This window comes from Castor canadensis, chromosome 15 (genome assembly GCF_047511655.1).
Source record: "Castor canadensis chromosome 15, mCasCan1.hap1v2, whole genome shotgun sequence".
Taxonomy (NCBI): Eukaryota; Metazoa; Chordata; class Mammalia; order Rodentia; family Castoridae; genus Castor; species Castor canadensis.
In genome coordinates this window covers 27,270,764-27,294,101 of record NC_133400.1, presented here as the reverse complement: position 1 = coordinate 27,294,101, position 23,338 = coordinate 27,270,764, and the positions used below count along the sequence as shown (strand labels likewise).

General features: G+C 38.8%; 1 protein-coding gene and 1 non-coding gene across 13 annotated transcripts in view; both read right to left on the bottom strand.

The window, feature by feature from the left end:
• Positions 1–23,338, bottom strand: part of Cnot1 (CCR4-NOT transcription complex subunit 1) — an 82,930-nt gene that overhangs the window by 55,315 nt on the left and 4,277 nt on the right. For 8 of the 12 annotated variants that reach the window (XM_020172728.2, XM_020172735.2, XM_020172733.2 and 5 more), the window contains exon 2: positions 4,394–4,669. In XM_020172728.2, the coding sequence (XP_020028317.1) occupies positions 4,394–4,495 (102 nt within the window). In that variant the 5' untranslated portion in view covers positions 4,496–4,669. Of the gene's footprint in view, positions 1–4,393; positions 4,670–5,469; positions 5,624–7,349; positions 7,508–23,338 lie in introns of all 12 variants that reach the window. The other 4 variants (XM_074055916.1, XM_020172730.2, XM_074055915.1 and 1 more) reach the window with 4 other exon arrangements.
• LOC141417695 (small nucleolar RNA SNORA15) lies at positions 10,630–10,767 on the bottom strand. The gene has a single exon (XR_012442339.1). It is a non-coding gene; the product is annotated as a small nucleolar RNA SNORA15 (small nucleolar RNA).

The following is a 23,338-nucleotide window of genomic DNA, read 5'->3' as shown; positions in this document are numbered from 1 at the left end:
CAAGAAGAAGGAATAAAAGGAATACAAATAGGTAAAGAAACTGTCAAAATATCCCTATTTGCAGATGACATGATCCTATACCTTAAAGACCCAAAAAACTCTACTCAGAAGCTTCTAGACATCATCAATAGCTACAGCAAGGTAGCAGAATATAAAATCAACATAGAAAAATCATTAGCATTTCTATACACTTAACAATGAGCAAACTGAAAAAGGTATGAAAACAATACCATTTACAATAGCCTCAAAAAAAATCAAATACCTAGGTGTAAACCTAACAAAAGATGGGAATGACCTCTACAAGGAAAACTATACACTTCTGAAGAAAGAGACTGAGGAAGACTATAAAGTGGAGAGATCTCCCATGCTCATGGATTGGTAGAATCAACATAGTAAAAATGTCCATACTCCCAAAAGTAATCTACATGTTTAATGCAATTCCTATCAAAACTCCAATGACATTCATTAAAGAGATTGAAAAATCTAGGGGTTGGAGATTTAGCTCAGTGGAAGAGCGCTTGCCTGGCAAGTGTAAGGCCCTGAGTTCGGTCCCCAGCACCGGAAAAAAAAAAAAGGAAAAAAAAAAAAAAGAAAAATCTACCGTGAAATTTATATGGAAACACAAGAGGCCACGAATAGCCAAGGCAATACTCAGTCAAAAGAACAATGCTGGAGGTATCATGATACCTGACGTCAAACTATATTACAAATCAGTAACGATAAAAACAGCATGGTACTGGCACAAAAACAGACATGAAGACCAGTGGAACAGAATAGAGGACCCAGATATGAAGCCACACAACTATAACCAACTTGTCTTTGACAAAGGAGCTAAAAATATATGATGGAGAAATAGCAGCCTCTTCAACAAAAACTGCTGGGAAAACTGGTTAGCAGTCTGCAAAAAACTGAAACTAGATCCATGTATATCACCCTATACCAAGATTAACTCAAAATGGATCAAGGATCTCAATATCAGACCACAAACTCTAAAGCTGATACAGGAAAGAGTAGGAAATAGTCTGGAGTTAGTAGGTATAGGTAAGAACTTTCTCAATGGAACCCCAGCAGCACAGCAACTAAGAGATAGCATAGATAAATGGGACCTCATAAAGCCTCGTATGCACATATGAATAATAAAATAAAAAAATATATATATATATAATGTAAAAAAAAAGTCTCAAAGTGAAATGTAAGACAAAACTGATGCTTGGGTATCACAGCTTTCAATATTTATCATAACGAATTAATTCAAATAAAGGAAAATAGGGGTAAATCTTTATTGCGTAAGTAGTATTAGTTTGGTTCTTAAACGATAAGAATCCTAGGAATAGCACTTAGACTAAAGAGGACCTGAAAATTCAGAATGAAGAATTTGGATATTCTTCTATAATTAGAGGACTTCTAAAGATATTAGAGCAAGTAACAAACCTCAACACATAGTAAGTTCCACAAGCTGATATTCTAAACTACAAAAAAACCCCGACACTATGTGAAAAGGACTTTCTGCATCTGAGGGCTGTGAGTGGAGCTCAAGGGTAGGGCACTTACTTGCCAAGCATGAGCTCTAATATTCCATCCCAGCACCACAAAAAAAGAGAAAAAGAAGAAAAAAAAGTTTCTATGGGATGGGGATGTAGCACAGTAGTACAAAGCTTGCCTAACATGCATGAAGACATCAGTTTGGTATCTAGCGCCACAGAAAAAAATAAAGATTTGCAATTAAAGAGTAGATCAAGAGTTGCCCAAAGTATAATTTCCTAGGTATTGTTCCTACAAATATATTAGCATAAGCATGTAAGAAATTACCTTGTAACAGTCAACAGCAAAAGAAAACCATTTTTAAAAAGAACCTAAACATCCATCAATAGCAACTACTACTTATCCACACAATTATTTACTGTACTGCCTTAAAAGAACGGATAAACCTTTCATGTACAGATAAAGAATGATTTCCAAGACATATCTGGAAACTTAAAAAAAAATACTAACAGAAAGAACAGTTTTTATATCATATGCTAATGTTCATATTAGAAAGGGATATTTCTATATGAAAATAATACCTTTGGGAAGACAGTTAAGAAAGAAACAGCTTTGCCAGGCGCTGGTGGCTCACGCCTGTAATCCTAGCTACTCAGGCGGATCTCAGTTTGAAGCCAGTCCAGGCAAGTAAGTTCTTGAGACCCTATCTTGAAAGACCCTATAACAAAAAAGGGCTGGTAGAGCGGCTCAAGGTACAGGCCCTGAGTTTAAGCCCCAGTACTGCCAAAAAAAAAGAACTGCTTGGAGCTTCTCTGCTCGTACCTTCTGCATGTCAAGGGGTGCTCCTTTCTCCCCTCTTCCTCTCTTTACCCAGATTTTTACTAACTCAACATTTGCTAACCTTTTTTTTAAAGAAAGAATAATAAGGAAGGGGGGCATGGCTCGCTTTAATCCTTGCTGGGAGGCTGAGATTCAGGAGGACTGCAGATCAAGGCTGGCCTGGGCAAATAGTTCTCAAGACCCCATTCTCCAAAATAACCAAAGCAAAATGGATTGGAGGTATGTTGGAGTCAAAAAAAGAAAGAAAAGAAACAGCTTAACATTAGTTGCCTGTGGGCAGGAGAAATGGATGGCTGAGTAATCAGATTCGGGTATATTTTAAAAATAAAACAGAATCACCACAATCCCTATAACACACACACACAAATGTCTTCACATAAACCCTCTCAATTCTTAGATTTAGTTCAAATATTTAGGCTCTCATTTCTTTTTAAGTCAGTTACCTATATGTACATTTATATTACAGAGAGGAACACTACAGAACAATTTTTAAAACCTGAGGGCCAAAGGATTTGAATAGATATTTTTGAAAGACATAAAAATTTACACATGGAAATATGTTCAACATCATTACTTGTAAATCGAAACAACTTTACTTCCACAAAGATGTGCAAAAGCAAAAGAGTAATAATGACTGCTAGTTAAGGATGAGGAGACAACTGAAATGCTATGTGTTGCTTCAGGCAATGAAAAATGCAGTGCACGGCACATCTCCAAAACTTTAAACCAAAAAACATGTGGAAGACAAGCTCAGTGGTATAGCACTTGTCTAGCATGTGCAACGTCCTGGATTTGATCACTATACATAGTAGAGAAAGGGGGAAGAGGGGTTTGAAGAAAGCAGTTGCCAATGATTCAGCAATTCCAGTAGGTATATGCTCAGGAGAACTGAAACACAGTGTCTACACAAAACCTTGTAAATATGGACAGAGGTAGAGCAAGAGCAAGGCCCTGAGTTCAAACTACAGTACTGCAAAAGAGGGGAAGACAAGACAGGGAAGGAGGGAAAGAAGGAAGGAGGGAGGGAGGGAGGAAAACCTGTAAATAAATGTTGACAGAACATGCGTCATCTGATAAAACAAAAAAGGGCATATCCCTACAATGGAATATTATTCAGCCATAAAAAGGAATGGAGTATTGACACATGCTATAACACGGGTAAAACTTTAAAACACTATGTTAGGGGCTTGTGGTGTATTTCAAGTGGTAGAGCACCTGCTTCCCAAGACCAAAGCCCAAGTTCAAACCCCAGTACTGCCAAAACAAAAAACAAACACTATGCTAAAGTGAAAGAAGTCATACACAAAAGGCTACATAAACTACACACTGAATATATTTATATGAAAATCTAGGACAAACAAACCCACAGAGCACAGTAGTGTCACCAATGACTGGAAAGAGGGGAAATGAAGAGTGGTCAACTAACAGATTCAAGTTTCTTGTGGGGGCCATGAAAATGTTCTAGCATTACATAGTGGTGGTGACTGCACAGTGTTGAATCTACTAAAAACAACTGAATTGCACATGTGTTTAACAACAGTGAGTTTTATGGTTTATGGTATATTTCAACATTCTTTTTTTTGTTTTGCTTTTGGGGTGGGACTGGGGTTTGAACTTTGAGGAGTTCATGCTTGCAAAGCAGGTGCTCTACCACTTGAGCCACTCTTCCAGTTCATTTTGCTCTGGTTATTTTGGAGATGCGGTTTTGGAAACTATTTGCTGGGACTGGTCTCGAACCACAATCCTCCTGATCTCAGCCTCTCACGTAGCTAGGATTAGAGAAGTAAGCCACTGGCTTCCATCTTAACTTTTCTTAAAATAAAAGAAAAAAAAAAAAAAAGAGAGCGAGAGTGAGGGAACTGAACCAAAATAAGTCAGATATTTCACTTTAAAAATAGAGAAACAAAAGCCTGTGAATACTGAAATAAGGTCTCTTTCATATATTAAAGAGAAATCACATAAAAATGCAAAAGTTAGTCACCTGTCATGCCATACACCCATATAAATGTCCAGCCTCTGTCCCCTGCATCTTCATTCCTTTAATGGTATTTGTTTTGACTAGATTACTTACATGCTGTATTTCCTGCTGGCTGGCTCGGTAGTTTTTCTTGGTTAAATTGTCCACCAGGTAGCTGATTTGAGACAAGGCCAGCGAGAGCGAGTCAAGATTCATTGCTGGTTGGGGCGGAAGCAGGCGGCCGAGCCCGGCGCAAAATCACCATTATTCCCCTTTAGTCACCTCAGAGGCAGGTTAATGCTTTCTTTGTAATTAGGCTGTATCTGATATCTGTATAATGTCTTCAATTCTTCTTTACCAGGTTTCTTACACTGTACTGAAACATGGCACCTGTTTAAAAGAAGAAAATCCACACTTTTAAGTTAAGAGGAAAAGAGGATTAAGTAATTTTCATTTCTTTGTCTCAGTACCTAAAAAGTTACTAAAGACTTTTAACAATTTAGATGTCTCAACCACTGTTGATAAATGCCAAATTTCAAAATTAGACAATTCAAATTAAGAGAAAGTGTCTCCCAAGAATTTCATTTTAGTTGATGATGGAGTGGCTCAAGTGGTAGAGCGCTTGCCTAGCAAATGTGAGGCCTTGAGTTCAAACCCCAGTATGGCCAAAAAATAGTAATACAGATTTCTACTTTACCAATTTTTTCTTTTTTAGTGGTACTGGGGTTTGAACTCAAGGCGTCAAGCTTAACTAGATAGGTGTTCTACCACTTGAGCCACTCTGCCAGTCCTTTTTTGGTGCTGGATATTTTTGAGATAGGGTTTAGCAAACTGTTTGCCCAGCTGGCTTAGAATTCCAATCCTCCTGATCTCTGCCTAGGAGTAGCTAATGGTGAGCCATCAGCACCTGGCCTACTTTACCAATTTCACAATCAGTTTCTACTATAACCTTCAGAGGCAGCAGGAACACACAATTAAAATTAGAGTTTGAGGACTGGAGGTGTGACTCAAACAGTAAAGCACTTGCTTTGAAAGCATGAAGCTTTGAGTTCAAACTCCAGTCCCACCAAGAAAAGAATACATTAAAATTAGAGCCTGAGCAAAGATAGACTTCACACTTTCAGTCCCCCTTTCCACACTATCTGCAAGCTATTTACAAGATCCAAGGGGACAGGTATAGTGGTGCATACCTGCAATCCCAGCTACTCAGGATGCCGACTGGGAGGACTGCAGTTGGAGGCCAGCCCAGGCTAAAAACTGAGATCCCCAATTCAATGGTACACACCTGTAATCCCAGCTACGTGGGAGGCAGAGAATTGAAATCTGAGGCCCAAAACACGAGACCTAATCAGAAAAATAAAGCAGAAAAGGGCTGAGGGTGGGACTCAAGTGGTAGTGCGCCTGTCTAGCAAAGTCCAAGACCTTGCCTAAGTTCAAACACCAGTACTGCCAGGGGAGAAGCAAGCAGCTTCCTTCATGCTATGGTGATAGCATATTTTATGTGTCATACTAGCCAAAACCCAAGTTTGAGAATATTCCACAATGAACCACAGGGTATGGGACCCAGGACACCAGACTTAACAGCATTTTAAATCAACACAACCTCTTCCAAAATTCAAATTTATAATCTGGTGACCTGAAATTCCACTGTAAATACTGTAGTCCTCTAGATATATTATCCCCAAAACTCAAAGGAAATGGAAAACAAATTTTCAATGATGTATTAATTTTTATTATTATTCAATGATGTTATTCTCTATCACAGCAATAAGGAAAAAAACAGGGAAAAGCAATAAAATAAATTACAGTATATTCAAACAAGATAGTTAAAAAGAATAAAGCTAGCCAGGTGCGGTAAGGAGGCACACTTTGTAATCCCAGCACTCAGGAGGCTGAGGCAGGAGAACCACAAATTTGAGGCCAGCTTGGCCAATTTGGGGAGGCTGTGTCTCAAAATAGAATCTTAAAAGGCCTGGCAGGGTGTAAATGGCATAGTGCTTTCCTAGCATGAGCAAAGCCCTGGGTTTAATCATCAGTACCTGCCCTTCCAAAATAAGGAATTAAGAAAAATAAACATAGGTGGCAAAGCTTTTCCTTTTGCCTTTTTAAGCTACTGAACTTGTTTCCCACAATTACACATGGTGTTGTCCACCTTTATTTCTCAAAATTTACAAAGAAAAGGGAAAAGAAAGTCCCACAGAGTGGTAAGGTTTTGTTTAAGAACATAGATCACATAAAGAGATTTTGGGTAAAATGAGCCAAAAATAAAGAAGAGAGATGAATATAAACTACAAACATATTGCATCAGGACTTTTATCTAAGCTAAACAAGGCATCTTACACACACAAGTTGTTTCCAGAAAAAATGCCAAAGAAAGGATTCTAAATCTTCCCAAGTTCAAATCAGAACTCAGCTCCAGAAAGTCCTAGGCTAAGAGGACTACAGATAAACGGTGTCATTAAAATTCATGGCTGGCAGCATCAAAAAACAGAAATCACTCTATTAACATTTTAAAATTCCCATTTTTAGCTGAGTGTAGTGGCACACACTCAGGAGACTGAGAGTTAGAGACCCACTTGGGCTATATACTGAGACCTTGTCACAAAATAAAATTTAAAAACTGCCCACTTTTAGTGCAGAGTAAAAGATCACAGTATCTTCTTAATTCTTTCTGCAAGTTATGTTCAGCCAAAATAATATTCAAAATGTATTTTACATGAACAGTATTATTTGACAGAATATTGCACACATCTGGGACTGGGGGTATAGCTCTAGCATGCACAAGGCCCTGGGTTCAATCCCCAGCACTAGGGGAAAGAAATTACAGACAACTATATACTGATTACACATCAACAGGAAAATTCTTATAACATGCATTTCATGATAGGTAAGTCCATGAGACAGAGTCTCCTTACTTAGAATGTATAATTAATATGCTGACAGACCTTGCCTAGCGTGCAACAAGACCGAGTTCAATCCCAAGCACCACCAATAAATTAAAATAAAATGCTGACAGATGAACAGAATAGCTTTATGATGAAACAGATGCTATAACTCTAAATTATTTTACCTGTGGAATAGCAAGAATTCAGCGAAATTTAGTGTTGAATGAATGACCTTCACAGAAACTCAACTCCTCAAATACAATTCATTTTAGCACTTCATCTCATCTTTTCCAGTAAGAAAAGCCCTACGGCTAAATCTTTTCCACATTGACATCTAAAGACGCTAAAAGATAAAAACAGTGTAAGACAAATTGTGAGAAGCCAATCTTCATTATATGAATAAGTTAATGCACTCAACAAACAAGCAACTCTCAAGCTCTTACTGTATCTGTTGGTGATCATAATTTATTAACCTCATCAGGACACTTCTGAAAATAAAGAGGGCACCAGTAACAATGTATACTGGGCTGGAGATGTAAAGTAGTGGTAGAGCATGCCCTAAGTTCTATCCCCACTATCACCAAAAAAATTTCTGCACCAAGGTTAAGTGGTACAATCCAGGCCATGTGATCACTCCAACCATCACCTGTGACAAAAATGGTTAACTTCCTTCCCTTCAAATTGATACACTCTTATTTCAACAATGTGTTCCACTGATCTCTCCTTCACAAGTCTCCTTTACTGGTTTTTGTCATCAAAATATTAGTGTCAAGAGCTGGACGCCAGTGACTCACGCCTATAATCCTAGCTACTTGGGAGGTGGAGATCAGGAGGATCTCAGATCTAGGCCAGTCTGGGCAAACAGTTCTTAAGACCCCACTCCAAAATAACCAGAGCAAAATGGATTGGAGGTGTGGCACAAGAGACAGAACATCTGCTTTGCAAGCACAAAGCTAAGTTTAAACTCCATTTCCCCCCATTCCTTCCCCCCCGCCCCCGGCAACAAATACACAAACACGAGTCCATGGACTTTTTTTGTATTTATTTTCTCAGCTTTATGGTTTTAATAACCATCTATACCAGTAACTCTCAAAGTTCTATCTTTTAGCCCGTGTCCAGCACAAACCTTTCTAATGGTGTCCAGATTGCTATTATATATAATTTCCTACCTAACATCTCAAACACGGTATGTTCAAAAATGGCACAGTAGCTCATGCCTGTCATCCCAGCTACTCGGGAGGCAGAGATCTGGATGATCTCTGTTGCAGACCAGCCTAGGGAAAAATGCAAGACCCTACCTGAAAAATAACTAAAGCAAAACAGGGCCATGAGCATAGCTCAAGTGGTAGAGCACCTGCCTAGCATTTCAAACCCCCTACACAGTCCGCCCTCGAAAAAAAAATATCACCAGACTCCCCACCTTGATGTTTTATTTACATACAAAATGCTAAATCTTGGGTTAACGGAGTGGCTCAAGAGTTAAGAGTGGCTACCTAGCAAGGCTGAGGCCCTGAGTTCAAACTCCAGTGGCACAAAAAACAAAAGAACAGCTAAATCCTTCCAAGCAATTGCTCTACTGCACACTTCCTCTAGCTCATTTCAATTTAACAGTGGTGTACAACACAAATAAAAGGGCACAGACAACCTGGCATGGTGGTCAAGCCTGTGATCCCAGCATTTGGGAGGCTGAGGATAGACTATGAGGCCAGAGTGGATTACACAGGAAGACCCTGTCTGAGCCAGTGGCTCAGGTCTGTGATACTAGCTTCTTGGGAGGCTGAGATCAGGAGGAAGGAGATTAGAGGCCAATCCGGACAATTAGTGAGACCCCCTCATCTCCAAAAATAAATAATCAGAGCAAAATGGACTGGAGGTGTGGCTCAAGTGGTAGAGCACCTGCCTTGTAAGCATGAAGCCCTGAGTTCAATTCCAAGTCCCACCAAACACACATACATACAAAGGGCACTGACATAGCACAGCAATACACTACGAGTCAAGTGTTAACTGAACAGTGGTACTTTTATTTTTTTTGTTGTTTTGAATAATGGTATTTTTAAAATTTATCCAAAAAAAGCCATAAAATGAACTAACAATATTGGAGAAGTAGACTCTTAGGAGCAGCAACAGTTCTGCATGTATAGGGAACTGCATCTGCAAAACTGTACAGTGGAACATGACTACTACTTGAATTTGTGGGGCTCTGTGATCAGAGTTCCACAAAAGGAAAAAGAAGTTCTAGGCAAAGAGCATCTGATGGGTACTTCCTTTAAAACAGTATGAGTGTATATAAATACCTATCTGTGTAAGAAATACCAACTTTTGTATTATTTTGAAAGTTATGGACTCTGTTTCCCCCAACTAGGTTAGATCTGTTGAGATCTTCCTTGTGCTTAATCTATGTAAACAAATGTACTCCTACAGTACCAATGATGCCAACAAGTGGGTTTCTGCTTGTTGTTTCTGTCGACAACAGGCATTTACTCTGTAGAATGCTTTTTCACTTCCACTGGCTTCTGCGTACATTTTTAAAAAGGAAAAGTTTGTTGTGTGTGTGATTAGTTATAAAAAACAAGAACTTGCATAGCTGGCTTTTCCTCATGATTGATTTAGGAAGTTAGGATTTAAAGATAGTAAGCGAAAAGATTGGGAAATGGCCAAAGACCATATTATGTATTTTTTTTTTCTTTAAAAAACCTTGTCTAATATAGATGCGATGAAGTCTAAAAAAAAAAATTATCAAAGGCATGGCTATTATAGTGAGTTGGGGATGTAGCTCAGTGGAAGAGTGCTTCAAGGCCCTGGGCTTATCCCCAGCAATGAAAAAACAAAACAAAACAAACAGTTACAATAAAAAGCAAAATAACAATTTGTGGTGGACAAAATTTGAACAAGGGCATTCTGAGTAATTTTCCTGATAAAATATTAGGAATAACTGAAAAATCCATTGGCATAAAGACTATTTATACATATGCCACAGAACTTTCCCCCAACAATGTAGTTTTGCCATGAACATCCACTACATCCCACAGTTTATGAAATGGCATTCACATTTTAACTGGTAGGAAACACTGCAAAATTACATATTGGCACAAAATTATAAATTGCTTTTCTTTTTGGCAGTACTAGGGTTTGAACTCAGGGCTAGGCAGGTGCTCTACCACTTGAGCCATGCCTTCAGTCTTTTTCCTTTAGTAATTTTTCTAAACTTTTTTAGTTTAAATAAACCAATTATAAAATATATAAATCGAAAATCATTAATTTCTTACCAATTCACTATGACCGCTACAATCTAAATACCATTTATTTATCTGTTCTGCAGTGCTACAGATCACTGTGGATCAAACCCAGGGCCTCATGCTTGCTCTACCACTAAGCCATACGTCCAGCCCATAGAATTGTATTTGGAAGCCACAATGCAAGCAACTAACACACAAACAGCTGTACTTGTGAGCTATTAGTTCATTTATCTGCATTCACTTTCAATAATGACATACTATGGAAAACTTAACATACCACTGTACTCATTTTAAAGTGAAGACTTTACCTTTACGTGGTGACTGGTTGTGTAAACTAATGATTAAAGTACACAATATTATGCCATGCCTTCCTTTAGTTATGTGAAACATGGTCTCCTATCTATGCCCAAGCTGGCTTGTGATCTCATTTATGCTTCCTGCCTATTGAGGTGACAGGTGTGCCACCACACCCAGCTTTTTATTGGTTCAGATAGGATCTTGCTACATTTTTCCCTGGGCTGAGCCACCCTGATTTCTACCTCCTGAGTGGCTAGGATTATAGGTAAAAGACACCTCACACAGCCACAACTTGTTTCTTGTATTATCTAATCTAAGGAATATCTAGCAGCTATGGTTTACCTGTTAAGTGTTAACATAAGAAACCTGTAACACTAAGGAAAAAAATTACAGAACTCTGAAGAGCAGATTCTTACTGCTGTTCATTTTTGGTTTATTCTTTTCCCACTTGTTTAAAAAAACCCAAGTTCACTTCACAGATCTGTGTTTATACATGCAGTGAAAATATGGTCTAGGGGCTTTCACGTAAGAATTAATTAAAAAAGGACTCCTCATAATCTACATGCCTCCAAGGTACAAAATAACCCATGTACAATATTCTTCACCACAACAGTATTTTTCGTAGCACAGAAATGGCCATGAGTAGGTAACAGGTGAAAAAAAAAGTCCTGGAAAATATATATGGTATTCTACCTTTTGTTCAAGCGTATTTGTATATATGCTACCTTTCATTTGTATATATGAACACACAAAGTTGTTTTTTTGCAAAAATAGATAGGTAAACCAAACTAAAGAAAATGGTTACCTATAAGGGAGTGAAAAAAAGAGGTAGGAGAGGTGGAAATCAGAACAGAAATTCACAAAGGAAAAAAAAATGCTAAAACCAAAGACAAACAGAAATGAGCCAGGCGCCAGTGGCTTATTCACATAATCCTAGCTACACTGGAGATCAGGCAGAAAGTTAGTAAACCCCATCTTAATCAAGCAAATGTGGTGGCTATACCTGTCATCCCAGTTTTTTTTTTTTTTTTTTGGGGGGGTGGTGTGGAGGACAGAACTGGAGTTTGAACCCAGGGCTTATCATTTGGTACACAGGCACTCTATTGGCTTGAGTCACACCTCCAGTCCATTTTGTTCTTGTTATTGGAGATGGGGGTCTCAGGAACCATTTGCCCACGCTGACCTCGAACCTTAATCCTCCTGACTCAGCATCCCAAGTAGCTAGGATTATACAGCACTTAGCTCATCTCAGCTTTGAGGGAGGCAAAAATGGAAGAATCAAAGACAAAGCCAACCTGGGCAAAAACGCCAACACCCTATTTGAAAAATAACTAAAGCTAAAAGGGATGGGGGCAGGGTTCAAATGGTAAAGTGACTGCCTTGAGGCCCCAGGTTCAAATCCCAGTATTGCCAAAAAAAAAAAAAAAGAAAAAACAAAACACCAACCAATCCCAAAAGTCCACACCAAAACTAAATATATCAAACAAAGCACCCTTCACACTATTTTTGAGACAAGTCTCGTATGTAGCCCAGGCTGGTCTTCCTACTCATAATCCTCCTGCCTCAGCCTCCTCCTCTGGGACTGTACATTTTTTTTTTTTTTTTCTTTTGAGGTACTGAGGCTTGAATTCAGGGCCTTCACCTTGAGTCACTCAACCAGCCCTATTTTTTCTGTGAAGGGTTTTTCGAGATAGGGTGTTATGGAACTATTTGCTCAGGCTGGCTTCAAACAGCAATCCTCCTGATCTCTGCCCCAAGTAACTAGGATTACAGGCATGAGCCACCTACACCTGGCTGGGACTGTACACTCTTAGTGGAATATATTTTAAAGGACAAAAAGAACTCGAGAAAATGTAATTCAGTAGGTTTACCGTTAGCAGTAATGTTTTATTACAAGTTTTATGCATTATTAGATAAAACAATGCATGTATTAATAGGAATCCAGATTTTTAAAAGAGAAATGTGATAAACATAAAAAGAAAGAAAAAAGCTTAATTTGAAACAGAACCTGGCTGGGGGGGAAGTACATGTGAATCCCAGAACTTGGGAGGCTAGAGTGGGAGGATCACTTGAGCTTAGGAGCACAAGTCTAGCCCTGTGCAGACCTAGTCTGGGGGAGGGGAATGAGGTGGGAGAGAGGGAAAAAAAGAGGAGAGGGAGGGAGGAACTGAAGTATAACCAAAATGGAAATTCAACACTGCCATCATATAAAATCTTTGTGTCCCGTCAAAAATTAATATTCAGAAATACTACCCCGAAAGGTGATGGTACTAGAAGATAATTAGGTTTCGAGGACTCTGGCTAATGGGATTAGCACCCTTAGAAGCCCAGTGAGTTTCTTTGCCTCTTCCAGGGTTCAAAGACATAAGCAAGAAGGGATCCTACTATGAACAGGCATTCAATCTGACCACACTGTTGTTTATTTGTTTTGTTGTTTGCAGTACTAGGGTTTGAACTCAGGGCCATACTCTTGTAGGCAGGTGCTCTACCACTGGAGTCACTCCCCCTGACCATATTTTGAATTAGACTTCACAGACTCTAGAACTGTAAGACTGTAAGAAAAAAATGTTTGTTGCTGATAAACCACCCAGTTATGACATTTTGTTAAAGCAGCCTGAATGGACTAGGAGAAACATGAACTTTTTTTCTCCATTTTCATGCTGATCTTAAACCCAGTGCCACAAAAAAATCATTTTCTAATTCAATCTTAATACAAAGAACTAAAAAAAGACTCCAAAAGCAAAGAGCTCATGTAGCTCCTTCATTTTGGTTTTTTCTTTCTTTCTTTTCCCTTTCTGATTTTAGTGTCTATATACTAAAAAGAACCGTGGATCCTTGGAGAAATGACTTAATTCCAGGTGTATGTATTTTGGGAGAAAAATACAAAATGAGTCTGGGCCATTCTGTGACAAGGACACACTCAAAATCTTAGGCGGCTTTCAAAGGACACAAAGGATAAATTTGGCTTAATTTGAGCATCAAAAAGGAACTTAAGCCAGTGTGGCAGCACAAGTCTACAAGCAATGGGGAGACTGAGGCAGGAGGATCCTGACTTCAGGCCAGCCTGGGCTATATAGTAAGATCCTGTCTCAAAAACAATGAACAGGAGGAAAAAAATTAAGGGACTTACAGGGGATGGCAAGTATAGTTCAGTATTAAAATGCTTATCTAAAACATACGAAGCCCTAAAATGGACCCCCAGCACTGACAAAAAAAAAAAGAGGAGAGAAGGTAAGGGACTTATAATTTAGGACGACTTGCCCTAAATGTAACATCATTTAGAAATGCTTGAGGAGAGGGAAAATGCGAAAATAATCTGATTATCTTACTACTGCCAATGGGTATACTGTGAATTTTTAATTTATCATAAACATCAGAGTATACCTGTCATGAAGCATTATTATATGCGGCTACAAATTTCGTTCTATGCATTCTAAGTTCATATATGTACAAAAACTAAAAAAAAATTCCAAAGATAACTAAACATTCTTACATAAACAAATGATTAAATGATGTGTTATTCAGCCCACAATTTCCGTGACATATTCCAGGTAAAAAGCTCTTCTATAGTCACATAGTTTAAAAAAAAAAAAAACTTGGTGATAACCGTAACAGTGAAAAATCTCTGAACCCATGATTATACTTTTTTGTTTTGTTTTTAATTCACCAGTATGCTAAGGAAGACAGGAAAATATGACTACACTTTAAAAGGGAAATGGGGTGGGAGTGTAGCTCAAGTGGTAGGTAGAGTGCCTGCCTGGAAGCACAAGGCCCTGAGTTCAAACCCAAGTACCGCCAATAAATAACTAAATAAAAGACAAAAGGACTACTTGCATTTTTTACAGAAAAATGCTGGCTAATAAATGTAGAACTATGAGACAAAAACAAAACAACCACTCTGTAATACTCCTGAATAAAACTGATTCAGGCAAAACAATCATCGAGGCCTTGGATATCATGTTGCATGCCTGTGATTCCAGCACTGAGGTCAGAGGCTTAAGGATCACAAGTTCAAGGTCAACCTGGTCTACAGAGGGAGACCCTGTCTCAAAAAACCAGTGGGGGGAAAAAAAAATCACCAAGCCCTTAAAAACCTAATGTGAGGACTGGGAGCATAGTTCAGTGAATCAAGTATGGCTCAATCCATCACAAAAACAAATAAATAAATAAATCCTCATGTGAAAGGCTGCTGGGAAATTCAGTGTTAACATATTACTCAACAGATGACCATTTCCCTTTTAAAGTATAGTCATGTTTTCCTGTCTTCCTTAGCATAGTGGTGAATTAAAAACAAAAAATTGCAAAGGGAAACAAATGTCCCTTTGCAATGAAGAAATGGTTGTCACTACTATACACCAAATGATGACATTTATCCACAGTGGTAAGACAACTCAACATGAGTCTACTCGACATGAGTCGGTAATACTGCAATTTGAACTACAGAACACTTTGAAAGACTCTTGCCAAGCGCTGGTGGCTCACACCTTGGAGATAAAGCTCAGTGATAGAGCATGTTAAGGTCCTGCATTTGATTCCCTAGAAAAACAAAAAAGTTTAATGTAAACCTAACCATATGACTACTTTTATCAATTTATACAAAATATAGGAGTTCAATTAAACAAGTTTAACTACACAGGAGGAAGTAAACAATGAGACAATTCCCAGTTTAGGATCATTCTATAAGACCCCTGGCCTGGTCTATTCAAAAGGTCTGACTGAGGGAGGGAGGAGAGATTAGGGGTAGAAAACAGTTTAATTAACAAAACTAAGTAAGTGTAATAGGAACCTTAGATTTTTTTATTTTTGGGGGTGCTAGGGGGGAAATGGTACCAGGATCTTAACTTAGGGCTTCATGATTGCAAAGCAGGTTCCCTACCACTTGAGCCACACTTCCAGTCCATTTTGGTCTGGTTATTTTGGAGATGGGGTCTTGAACTATTTGCCTGGGCTAGCCTGAAACCATGTTCTTCCCCATCTCAGCCTACCTAAGTAAGACATTGGTTACCAGTGCCCTACCCAGCTGGGTTATAGCTGGGGTTGATGCAAAAACTTATAGCAGATATTCTTGAGGCAAATGGGGAAGTTTAAAAATCAGATACTTGTTAGGAATAGTGTGTTTACACAACAAAGTTAAATTTTGGGGGGAGACAGGTGAATGAACATTTGAAATCAAATGGCTCAACAAAATATGATTATGGAAAAGTAATACAGTGAAATGTTAACTGTTGACTAAGGAGATTATTTGGCCATTCATAATACTATTTTTTCCCATTTCCACATAAATGTGAATTTTTTCTTAATAAAACTGGAGAAAAGAAGAAGTATGTATTACTTTTACACTTTAAAGCACGTATCACAAATATGTGGCAGAATTTCCAAAGCTCAACTGAGCACTCATTATTGCTGCCCATATTAATTTTTTACAGAGTATTACTAAATTTCAAGTGAAGTTTAAAATATGTATTACAAATTAAAAAAAAAAAAAAAACTTTTAAAATCACAAGCAGCAACTACATACAATTCTAGGCTAGATGACTTTGAAAGTGACTGAATCTCCCAGCACAACAATAAAAAACATATTTTTTAAAAGAAAAATAAGATTTACCAACAAAATTTAAAAATTTTTAAAAATAAAAATTGGGACTGACAGAGTGGCTCAAGCAGTAAGAGCACCTGCCTAGCAAGCCTAAGGCCCTGAGTTCAAACCCTAGTGCTGAAAAAAAAATTATATACAGATATAGACTCAACTGGATCTAATTAGATTTAATTAGTAGGAAGTAAAGCAAAGCTACTAAGCCCTCAAGGCAAAGGGCAGCCTAAACAAGTCTGCCCTCTGGTAACATCAGGAACAATAGCAGGAATCTACTATAAACACTCTTTATCAACTCCTCATTTGCTTTAGCAGCTGGCTGAACAGCAGCTGATCAGCTCTGATGCTGCTTCCTGGAGAAGCATGTTTACCACAGGCCATGGAGCATGGCCCGGCAGCCCAAGATATCACTGACTGGTCTGGAGCAACTCTGGTTTAGAAGGTTGAGGGGTGGGTTCAATCAAGACTCTTCTCTTGTTTAGGGGCATGGAAGATAGCTGCAATGCACCCAAGTTATGTAAAATAAGTTTCACCACTACTTTTACCTAATACTTTTTAAGTTGGATTCACAACATATATACATTTTTAAAAGCCAATGCTACACCATTTTGTCAACAAAAAGACTTTGTTAGCCTTCAAACATTACAATTTTATGTGATTATTTTTAGGTGCTTTTGGTGACTGAACCAACAGTGCACATGCTAAGCACACACTTTACCAATGAGCTGCATCCCAACTCCAAGCATTCCAATGTTTAAATCTCCTAAGTGACTGTAAAAAATTGTTTTAAAACTGGGTATGGTCTCAGAACTTGGGATGCTGAGGCAGCTGCCTGGTCTAATGAGACCCTGTCTGGAAAAAAAAAGTTTTAAATATATCAAGTACTTGTCAACACAAGTAAGATTTCTCTTCAGGGGTGAATATGATCAAAGTACAAGATAGGCACACACACACAAAAAAAAAGTTCAAATGAAGCCCACTATTTTGTACAATTAATCAATGCTAGTTGAAGCAGAAGGACCTCAAGTTCAGTGCCAGCCTGGGCACACTCTGTCTCAAGGGGAAAAAAGATTCTTCTTCAATGATTACTATAAGAATTTGGAGATTAAAATGCACATGGCCTTTTCAATCATAAAATTAACTTAAAGCTGATTGCAGAAGCTCTAGTTTGCTAAATTTTCAAAAACAAAACATTTGTCATGCTATGTAGCAAGACAAGTGATATTCCTGCTTCACCCACCCCAATGTTAGGATTATAGACACAATCACCACATTCAGCTTTAAAATATTTTTAATCAGCCAGGCGCAAGTGGCTAATATGCCTGTAATCCTAGCTACGCAGCAGCCAGAGATCAGGAGGATCGAGGTTCAAAGCCAGCCTCCTGGGCAAATAGTTAGACCCTATCTTGAAACCACCCCCCCCCCCACACACACACACACGCTTGTGAAGTGGCTCAAGGTGTAGGCCCTGAGTTCAAACCCCAGTACTGCAAAAAAAATTAATTGGATAAATTTATAATTACTGTCCTTTTATCAGGAATGTATAAACTTGATCCCCCCTTCAAGTTTACTGCCATGTATACCATATAAATACTATCATCTGCTAAAGATGACTTTATAATTCAAACATCTAAGCCCAGACTATATTTCATTCTAGAAAATTTAGGAGTGGGGAAAAATCAGTTTCTCCTGTACTCTCAAAATAATCATAGAAGATTTCTAAGCAAGCACACAATTCTGCAGCAAGATACCAGGTAGGTATCTTCTCATAAAATTCTGATACTACCTGGAGTCACCAGTCAGACTCACAGATTTGAGTGCTAGTGCTAGGTTGACACTGCCTCCCCTCTTCATGCCAACCAAAAGCCCCAAGCTGTTTTATTTGTGCTTCTGACCAACATTTTCCCACGGCCCCCTCTTCCAGTTAGATTAATTTGCTAGCGTGGCTCAAAGAACTCAGGGGAACATTTATGTTTACTGGCTTATTATAAGGGACACTAAAAAGGATACCAGTGAACACCAGATGAAGAGATGGATAGGGCAAGGAATAAAGAAAGCTCCCTCCAGGAACCTCCATGTGTTCAACTAAACTTCTTGAACAACCCTGTCCTTTGGGTTTTTTATGGAAGCATCATTACACAGGCATAACTGATTGAATCATTATCCATCAATGATCAACTTTACCTCTTTTCCTCTCACCTTCTCACTGCAAGGGTGACATGGGCTGAAAAGTCCCAATCCTCTTAACCTGCCTAGGTCTTTCTGGAGACCAGCCCTCATCCTAAAGCTACCTGGGGGTTACCAGCCATCAGTCAAGCCATTATCATGCAAAAAAGTACCTTACTACTTTAGAAAATTCCAAAGATTTTAGGAGTTGCATGCCAGAAAGCAGTGGAAACAGAGAAACCAAACACTAAACACACATATATGCATATGTACAAATATACATACATGTGTGGCGATACAGATACATAGATATCTATGTATATATATACCTATATATTACAGGCTCACGTGCCTGTAATCCTAGCTACTAAGGAGGATGTCGGTTTGAAGGCAGACCCAGGCTATCATGAAAAAACCCTTCACAAAAAAGGGCTGGTGGAGTGGCTCAAGGTGTAGGCCCTGAATTCAAACCCCAGTACTAAGAAAAAAAAAAAATGTTTAATGGAATACAAAATGTCCTATACTGCTATGCAAATAAAGAACATCGGAGAGGGATGGGGGCTACTTAAATATGGATTCCTAAATACCATCCTAGACCATGAGAATTAAGTTCCCTAAGGGCGGGGGAGGGAGGGGGGGGAAATACTGGCATTCTGTTTTAAACTCCCCAGGCAATTCTTACACAATTTAGAATCTGAGAAGCACTGACGTAAGGAGCATTACAAGATTCTTCTTTGCTAATCATTTAACAGGTGTGGTGGCTCACACCTATAATCCTAGCTACTCAAAAGGCAGAGATCAGGAGGATCATGGTTTGAAGCCAGACTGGGCAAATAGTTTGTGAGGACCTATCTCAAAAAAAAAAAAAACAAAACAAAAAAAAAAAAAACAAAAACGCCTTCATTAAAGAAAAAAAAAAAAAAAAGGCTGGGAGTGGCTCAAGGTATAGGCCCTGAGTTGAAATCCCAGTACTGCAAAAAAAAAGAAGTACTTGAACGGCTTTTGCTAAAAAGCACTGACTCCTTACTTGGGCTCATGAATTGACTAAAAGCAAGAGAAAAGCTTGGCATCTCCCGTTCATTTTGTATCTGTCTGTCTAAACCATTCTCTTTGCAGTCACCTTACAATCACCTTGGAGTCCAAGAAAGACAGAACTGATAACATCTTCAGGACAAGAGACTGAAACTACCCCCAAAGTAGAGCCTCCCACCCTCCAGACAACTCCCTGCACCTCTTCCAGAATAAGAACTGAAACAATGACCAACAAGATCACTGGAACTACTGTGACTGGAACTATTTAGCTATGCCTATCTTTTCTTATATGCTCCCTAGTTCTTTTGTCTACTTAAACCTATTGCTCATGTCTATACACCAAAGATGGGCTGAGTTCCTACTGCCTCATCATGGAGCGTGTCCGGAGCCTCATAATAAATCTCCTTTCTCTGTCCTTCAACCATGCCTCTTTCTTTGACATACAGAGATAAGTGCATGAACTTGGCATGTGGAACCCCAGGAGTCTGGGCCTTGGGTCTAAAATTCCAGTTTCAATCACTCTGAAAATGTTTAAAGAATATTTGCTGGGTGCCTAGCTGATCAGGAGGCAGAGATCAGAAGCATAGAGGTTCAAAGCCAGCCTGGGCAAATAGTTTGCGAGACCCTATCTTGAAAAAACCCATCACAAAAAAAGGGCTGGTGGAATGGCTCAAAGGGTAGGCCATGAGTTCAAACCCCAGTACCAGGATTTAAAAAAGAAAGAGAAGAAAAAGAAAATATTATTGCCCCTTAATGCAATCACTTTCTAAAAAAAGACCAGCCCTCACACCTATCTCTTCTTTTCCACCCAACTCCTCTCAGGTGGACCGTAGCTATCTAAAGGCAGTGTGAAGCCAGGCATAGTGGTGCATGTCTATAATCCCACCGCTTGGGAAGCTGAGGCAGGAGAATGGAGATTTTAAGGCCAAGGATGAGCTACCTGATGAAATCTTGTCTCAAAAATGAGTAAATAAAAATAATGATGGTTTCTAAAAGTACTGAAGGTAGCAACCTTCTTAGTATCACCTACCTAACTTACTCTACCTGTTCACATAATAGGATTACTTAGATAACTGCAATACATAGAAGTGCTCTAAGCACTTTCCAAGTTAGTTTATTTAATCCTAGTCCAGATTAAAGGAAGACACTATTATCCCAACTTTATAAATGTGGATCATTCTTTAACCTGCATTTATTAAATAGAATTTTGAAGACATTATTGTAACTGGGCAGAGATCAGATTTAACAAAAAAGACTGGGGTGTAGCTCAGTAGAAGAATGTCTGCTTAGCATGCACAAGGACATGTAATTTCTCCCGCACCAAAAGACAAATTAAACTTTGTATTATGGTTTTAAAATAAAAGTTTAATCTTTAAATTGAAAAAATTCTTTCAATGTCAATTCCTGGTTAATAGTTAAGTATTTTCTGAGTTACTTTAAGAGGTTTAGGTCCCTAATAGCTGGGGTTATACAGCTCAGGTAGCAGTGCTTACCTAGCATTCACTAGGCCGAGTGGTAGGTCCCTGAGACGTACACACGAGTAACTGTGAGGAGAGGATACAAGAGGCAAGGAATTGATGTCCCCCAAAGATTTGAAGCCAGCCAACTACAGTAAAGGTGAAGCTAGAAGATCTCAATGCCCCACAGCCTAGAAAGATAGCAGCCTGTGAATAACTTCATTGCAGTGTTTTGAGAGGCAGTCAGAAGCACCAAGACAGTGCCTGTGAAGTAATGACAACAAAGTTTTGAACAGCTAAATTAGGGAATCATATGTTATGCAGTTAATTGATAACTAGTGCATTTATATACTATGGGAACCATAGGGCAAAGGTTCTGAAAGGAAGATACAGTTGGCAAAGGAATAATAAATGACAGGAACTAGCAACTGGAAGATTATTGATGATCTTCAAAAATGATGGTTGCTGAGGAGGTAGGCCCAGTCCTCCTCTCTTCCTCCATAAATGGGATAAAATCATCAGGAATAAAGTCAGAGTCTAGCTTGAGTTCTGACCCTGCTAAAGCCTCATAAACCACTTCAGATCACCTATAGGCTAATCCATCCCATCATTTTAGTATGCATGATACACTATGAAATTTAATCACACTGTTCTCTATTTTGTTTACATTATCCTTTATCATCAACTACCTGGGACATTGGTAGTTTATTCCTTATCTTTTCCTATCACTACTCTCAACAAACCAACCTGTTCTAAGGGCACTGAAAACTCTGCTGAACTTCTGTAGGTTCAATATGCATATTCAATTGTCATTAAAATACAATTTGAAGAGGCTTTTTTTTTTTTCCCCGTAGCACTGGGGTTTGAACTCAGTCTTTCTTTTTGAAAGAGGGTTTCACTATGCAGCCTAGGCTGACACTGAACTTGTGATCCTACTGCCTCAGCTTCCCAAACACTGGGATTACAGATGTGTACCACCACATGCAGCATTAAGATGAGGGCTTTCTCTTCTTTTTTTGGAGATACTCGGGGCCTCAAGATTGCTAGGCATTGCTGGGTGCTGGTGGCTCACACCTGTAATCCTAGCTACTCAGGAAGCAGGGATCAGGAGGATCGAGATTCAAAGCCAGCCTGGGTGGTTAGTTCAAGAGACCCTATCTCGAATATGCCCAACACAAAACAGGGCTTGATGGAGTGGCTCAACTGGTAAGAGCACTTGCCTAATACCACCAAAAAAAAAAAAAAAAAGTCTAGCACACACAGCTTTTTAGAACTCAGCTGACAAGAGACAAAGAACATGATAACAACCTGAGCTTGGTGACACACACAGATGCCCATAACTGCATCACTTGGGAGGCTAAGGCAGGAAGATCAAAACATAGTGAGATCTTTTGTCAAAAAAAAAAAAAAAGAGCTTAACAGCTGACAGGTTAAGACCAAATCAAACAGACCAAAAGTTAAGAGTTGACTCTTGGGCTGGTTGTGGTGGCAGCACCAGTAATCCCCGCACTCTGAAGGCTGTGGCAGGAGAATCGACAGCTTGAGACCAACCTAGGCTACATACATAGCAGGACCGTCTCAAAAAAACAAGAGGTGACTTGCTTCAATAGACAAGCTACATCACTTTAAAAAGCAGTTTATTTTACTCAATGCAACAAAACCTTAATAACATTTAATAGGCTTGTATGGCTACCTTAGTTATTTTACAAGAGTTAATCAATCCACGTTATCAATATATTTCAAAATACTGTTAAGCATTAGCAAAAAAATCTTTACTTTTAAAAACTGGTAAAGCCCAAAAAGTATGGATCATTCCAAAAATCAGAAAAAAAACACGTTCCTAAATCTGGAATCGACTAATTGTTCAGAAGCATCTTCCCAGTAGCATTTTCAAAATTAAAGGGCCATTAAGCACATAATATACTCAAGACTATTAAAAGCTAACAGCAGTTAGGGACGCTTAGGATACCAAAGGTCCTGGGTTCCATCCCTAGCACTTTAAAAAAGGTTTATAGATAGTACATCTGTGTTTGGACTAGAATGATGAACAGTTTTGGTAGAAAGAAATTATGACATTTCAGATAAAAATGGCAAAGGTGTAGCTGGGAAGATGTGCTCATTGGAAAAGCACTTGCCCAGCATGCACAACCCCTCTCCCCACATATGTATTTGAAAACCACTGCATAAGTTTTCTAACTACAGCACAATACAGCAATGTACTACCACAGATAGGAAGGAAGCAACGTTTACAGCTCCAGGTGAATGTATCTGAAGGACTTTTGAACAGAGGAAAGATTTTTTTTTTGTGGAATTGGGGTTTAAACTCAGGGCTTCATGCTTGCAAAACAGGTGCTCTATTGCTTGAGGTACACCTCCAGTCCATTCTGCTTTGGTTA